The sequence below is a fragment of the Ctenopharyngodon idella genome, chromosome 5 (assembly GCF_019924925.1).
Source record: "Ctenopharyngodon idella isolate HZGC_01 chromosome 5, HZGC01, whole genome shotgun sequence".
Classification (NCBI taxonomy): domain Eukaryota; kingdom Metazoa; phylum Chordata; class Actinopteri; order Cypriniformes; family Xenocyprididae; genus Ctenopharyngodon; species Ctenopharyngodon idella.
Window position 1 is genome coordinate 402,400 of NC_067224.1, and position 6,000 is coordinate 408,399.

At 39.2% G+C, this 6,000-nt stretch overlaps 1 protein-coding gene across 7 annotated transcripts in view; it reads left to right on the forward strand.

Annotated features, from left to right (window-relative positions):
* The window catches only part of rgs3a (regulator of G protein signaling 3a), an 89,272-nt gene extending 83,729 nt beyond the window's left edge, over nucleotides 1-5,543 (forward strand). For all 7 annotated transcript variants that reach the window (XM_051894415.1, XM_051894417.1, XM_051894418.1 and 4 more), the window contains 3 exons: nucleotides 189-250; nucleotides 1,298-1,464; nucleotides 4,099-5,543. In XM_051894415.1, the coding sequence (XP_051750375.1) occupies nucleotides 189-250; nucleotides 1,298-1,464; nucleotides 4,099-4,302 (433 nt within the window). In that variant the 3' untranslated portion in view covers nucleotides 4,303-5,543. The remainder of the gene's footprint in view (nucleotides 1-188; nucleotides 251-1,297; nucleotides 1,465-4,098) is intronic.
* Nucleotides 5,544-6,000: the final 457 nt, after the last annotated feature.

A 6,000-nucleotide genomic window follows, 5' to 3' on the forward strand; every position in this document is an offset into this window, starting at 1 on the left:
GATCCCACCCCCTCCTCTTCACAGAGGGAAATATAAAAGAGGCTGTCCAACAGAGACTTACTCAGACACTCAGACTCACACAAACACACATCCTCGAGTGAGAGAAGGGCACAGCTTCGAATGGGTCATACAATGAGAAACCTGACAGAGATGGGCTTGCTGAAAAACCGTTCTGCCTTTATTTGCAGGCCCACTCCAGAAGAGGCAATGAAGTGGGGCGAATCGTTGGACAAGCTGCTGGTCCACAAATGTAAGATATTTTTACCCTTCTGTGGATGTGTGTAATGAACTTGTTGTATTTGCTGAATTCCTTCGGCTTGGCTTGAATCCACAGGGATGGCGGCTGCATTGTTGCATTGTTTCAGGCATTCATGCTTCCTCTCGACTTCCTGCTCTGAGTCACTGAATGAACGCTCTGTTGAACATGCTCAATGGCTTTCATAGTGATCCCAGATGAGTACTAGATCCGTATGGAGTCAGAGAAAGACCACAGATGAATATCTGCCCACCATACATATCATGGCTTTTCGTTTTATATCAAACTGATTGAAATTGAAAGTGCTTGTGGCGCTGAGATTTGGGGCAGGAGATGTCTTTTCCGCAGCAATTGTTTGAAAGGCTGAGCGCATCCACATGCTGTTATCAGCAGGCTCTTATGGGAACGGAAAGGTGATTGTGTGCTTTGGGATGGGGCCACACTTCCTTCTATTTTAATACTGGATGCCTTTAGATCTGAAAGGAAATCTGAGAAATGTCAGTGTGCAGTGCTACTGTAAGGAAGCCACTTTTAAGCATACACTGCAAAACGATCACATCCTACATTAAATGTTGTCACTGGCACATTTGTTCTCACTTGTTTTAGGCATGGAAATTCACTTGTAAGTCACATAAAATGTTTTATGCAGTACAATAGAAAATTTCCATTTTGCATTTATGTTCATCGCTGGTTACGCAAAGATGTTTTAAAATGCTGTCATCTTGCTGCAGTGCTTACATTCATGTGTCTGGACACTACTTTCTAGCTATAGCAAAATGCAGTGCAAATGATGTGAGGGTTTGAGTTAACTCAAATAAGAGACGCTGAATAAATAACAGAATAATGTTTCGTCCAAGGCATAGCAGCGAGAGTCTTGGATGAGAACAAATGCAATTAAGAGTCGTGTTCTTGACTTGTAGTGACTCAGGGTTTGGCGCTCGGCGCTGCCTCTTCAGTGGAGTCTGCCGTTGCCATGGTTCTCTGTTTATCCGTCCAATAACATCTCCCCTTTTTCTGCCTCTTTATTCTCTCCCTCATCAGATGGGCTGGCGGCGTTCAGAGCTTTCTTGCGCACAGAGTTTAGTGAAGAGAATCTGGATTTCTGGCTGGCCTGCGAGGATTACAAGAAGATTAAATCGCAGTCCAAGATGACATCGAAAGCTAAGAAAATCTTTGCGGAATTCATCGCCATCCAGTCCTGTAAAGAGGTGAGCATGAAGTCTCATATTTATTTGAACTTTTACAGACTGCAAACGCCTACTGAAACGTCTGACGTTAAAAGTCATTCCAGATGTTCATTGGGAATCGAAAAAGTCTAAACAATGTCGTTCTGTATTATTTAGCAGCTTAAAAAAAATGGCTGGAAATATTCTTAAAATACTCCACATTGTGTCATGAAACTAGAAGATTTGTCAGATCCGTGGAGGATATGATGTCATGCCTGACTAATGGACTCCCTCTTGGCCGCACAACAGTCAGCAGACAGTTTGAGAGCATGTTTTCATTTTCCAAACTTGGAAAGCAGTTTGGAAATTCAAAATGAGACGAGCAGCAGGAGCTCGAGGCACTTTCCAGCAGTGAAACTGGGCTTTGTGTAGATTCACACTGCCAGATCTTTCAATTCCAGCATAAAGTCCAGTCCAGATTGACCATTTCACTGAAATGTTAAGGGACCAACCACAGTTTTCACACATTTTCATGTAGGAGCAGGTTTATACATAAAGAAAGATCAGTTTATCCACTGGTTTTCTCAACTGGTTTGAGCTTCAGGACCCAGATTTTAAAATGAACACCACAATCAAACATTACCAATGTCAACAACGAAAGATATGGGAAGTGTTTTCTTCTCCCTTTTAAAAGTTAATAAGCCTGTCTATGTTGTGTGCCAATCTCCATGAGCTGTTGCAACATGACTTTTTGTACATCCACAAAGGGTTCGTACAAGGTGCTAAAAATGCCTAAAGTACTTGAATTTGACTTTTTGAAATTTAATTCCTAGAAAACCCCTGAAAACAGCCATATTTATGAAGAGGTACTTGAAAAGTGCTTGAGTTATTAAAAGACAATATATATGAAATTGGTGTTTAATTTTTGCCAAAAAAAAAAAAACTTTCACGCAAATTTAACACTGCTGCCCGTCTGATGTGGCTTTGAGTTTGATATTGCTCATACATTTCCAAGTATATGATACAGCTTGCATTCTTCAGGTCAACCATATAAACACTGGAAAAAAAATCAGTCTGAATGAGGAAAGCGATATCTTTGTCATAGTATCGGTTCAATGGTTAAGGGGATTTCCCATCACTGGTCAATGCATTGATCTCTTTGAAGTAGATTCAGCTTCACCCCGGAGCCGCTTTGCTTGTCGGTTGCGCCTTATAATGTGTTGTTCAAAGTTAAAATAATTTCCTTGTTTACAACCTTTCTTCGTTCCAGAATGAATCAGCTTCTTTTTTTTTAATTGAATGGTCTACTAACTAACTCTTAAAGTCAGACCCTTGGCGCCACCTACTGGCGTAGCTATGTAACCTGCACTGAAGTCGTTGATAAACCCCCATCAGACCATTTCTCAATACCAAGTATGTAAACATTATAATATAAAATATTATTTGTTGAACAATAATAGCCTTTATAAACTTTGTATTAAATATGTATTATTAAATAATTTGTCATTTGTATATTGGATACATTTGTAATTTGAGTTAAAGAAAATCCTTAAAAAAAAAAAAAAACAATGTTTTTTAGTGTAAACAAGTCATTAGATTGCAATTATTTACAATGAAATGCTCTACATTTTACAAATGAAATCCTTTGTTTTCCTTCTGTTATTACATCTTTCAATAATAATCGTGTAAGAAGTTTATGCCCACTTTCTATTTGCTCTTCTACGCACTGAAAGTTCTAGGGCTTTTGTTAATGTTCCTATACTTAAAATTGCTTAAAATGTGCTGCAGTTTATGTGTACCATTGTTTTATTAGTATATATTTATCTATTTAGCTTTTTTAGAATTGGAAAGATAATAAAGATATTGTTTGGTGAGATCTCTCATTGTTGTCCTTGAAAACCAGAAAACTAGTGCTTGAAAAGTCCTGGAATTTCATTTTACAGTATCTGTACGAACCCTGGATGTACTGATTTTTCATAGTCATTGTAATCATGATTTTGTTTCCATGTGGATTATAAAAAATATTGTGCAGCCAACTCCCAGATAAATTCAGTTAAAGCAGCAGTTTGTCATCTGTACGCAAAATACATGTCCAGTCCTGCTCCTAGAGGGAAACTTTTCCTGCAGAGTTTAACTCTAAAAACAAGTTTCTAGTGATCCTGAAGACCTTGATTAGCAGGTTCAGGTGTGTTTAATTAGGGATTCAGCTAAACGCTGCTGGAAGGTGGCCCTGTAAAAACAGGACTGCACCCTTTTCACACAGTTCTCAAAAGTGGAAGTCATCATAGTTGGGTAAACTTCTATAGTGGTGAACTGCAACAAATATAATTGTTTGAACCTCAAAAAAGCCAAGAAAGTGTTTCTATGACTTTCCAAAAGAGGGGAAGAAAATGTCAAGAGATTGATTACATTGGTCAGAAGAGAGAAAGATGTCAAATTTGCCGCCACTCCCTTGACCGCTGTATTAGAAACACTCACATGCAGTGTTAACTAGTTTTCTCTAATTTAATGCCAAGGTAATTAAAGTGATATAAATGTACATTAAATTAGAAATTGAAAATAGACCTGTGAAAAGAGTCCATTGGAAGCACCCCATTGGTCCACTGGATTTCTGACTAAAACATGAAGCAAAACGACTGTGGACTTTAAAGTAATGGCTCTTTATTTGTCCCGCAGGTGAATCTGGATTCCTACACCAGGGAACACACTAAAGAGAACTTGCAAGACATCAATCGCTCTTGCTTCGACCTGGCCCAGAGGAGGATATACGGCCTGATGGAGAAGGACTCGTATCCTCGATTTCTGCGCTCGGAGCTCTACATGGACTTAGTGAACCAAAAGAAACCAAGCACCACATCGACATCCTCCTCCTCCTCCTAAGACGACAGAGAGAGAGAGAGAGAGACACTATAAAGAGTAGCATCCGCGAGGTTTCTTTCACTTAGCGTTTCATTGTCATCAGCCATTCTATCTGTTAATGTGGCAAAAAGACAGAGAGTGGAGAAATGCACGAGGCATCGTTTACAAATGGTGAAAGAGAGAGGAAAAGGTAGCGTGACCCGACCTGATGGAGCTGGACGAGTGGGGCACCACCACGCTGAATAATGCTGGTTATTCCCATTTGAATGTTATTTAATTTGTGTACTGGAGAAATCGAGGCTGTTATCGCCTCTTTAACACTATGACAACTGGGTACTGTTTCGCCTCTTCCTGTTCTTCTGATCGAGCACTGTTGGTGCCACCAACCTCTCGTTGTTCTCCATTTCACGATGACTTTCCTGGACGTTCAAAAATGTCTCGTCCCTACGCGGTTGGATGTCTGGATGGTGGAGAACGTCGACGATCATGCACTTACTGCTCAATGGTGTTCCTGTGAACCTTCCTCCATGTCTTTCGACTCCATGTCACATGATGAAGTTGCTGGCACAAAATATAATTTAAACAAATAATTGTAGAGGAATGGACCAAACTGCAGCTGAAGACTGGAGCGTTTCGCTCTGAGCTCGAAATGGACTGTCGTTGGTCTCTAAAGACTATAGAAAACGCTTAGCTGCGATCTGTAAAGCCAATAAGCCATTCATTGTAGCTTGACATATTAAGAATGGAAGAGACAGTATTCTCAGGACATTACGGCACTCGACTATGAAGCTTCCAGACTTATTTAACCGTTTGTTTCCTCCCTTTTCTGACTTTAGGTTTAATCATGCACTCTATATTTAATAGGGTCAGTTAGGATCTGTCCCTGTGTTTGTTAATAAGAAAGACGACATGTTTTACCAGTACAGAAACGTAGTTATTTATTTAGAAGTCTCACTGGTTGCTTTGTACATTGCACTCAGCCGAATTTCCCTTTTCCACTTTGATCCAGGTCCACAGCTGTCCTGATGTAAGTGCAATATGTTTATTATTTGTTGACTTATCTTATGGATAAGTTTACCTTTTTTATGAAAAAGACAATGGATTGAGCTCTGCATTAATATTATTGTATAAGTTACAGGTAATGTAAGAATTACGTTAGTACACAAATTATTCTAACTGTGTTTCCCTGGCAGCAGGCAGCCGGGTTAATGGATGTATATATGATTCTTAAGAAAAAAATGATTAAAAAAAGATAAAAACACCATGAAGCGTTGCTGTACCTATGTAAATATGTGAACCTAAAAGCTATAAAATGACATGTATTGTTATAAAACGGGCGGAGCAGGAACGGTCGTCCTCTGGCGTGGACGCACACTGCTTGTAAGTAGTTATATGAAATGTATTTTATCATTTTCACTGTTTACAATTCCGACGCACCTCCTAAGATAGCAAGTGCAAAAGAAAATAGAGGTTTAAAAAGCCAGTGTCATTGCAAAACACAAATAAAACATTTAGATGGCAAAATTAGACAATATTGCCTCCTGCCTCTCTTTTATTGTTAGTAGTAGTATTGCATTTTGCATTGAATTGCATTATTCAGCATTGCTGAAAATAATAAAGATGTCCAGGATTAGTCCAGTAGGTGTTTTCATGACAGCTTAGGCACATTTTGTTTCATTACTGAACATTTCACCACTGGAAATAATACTCAACTGGGAA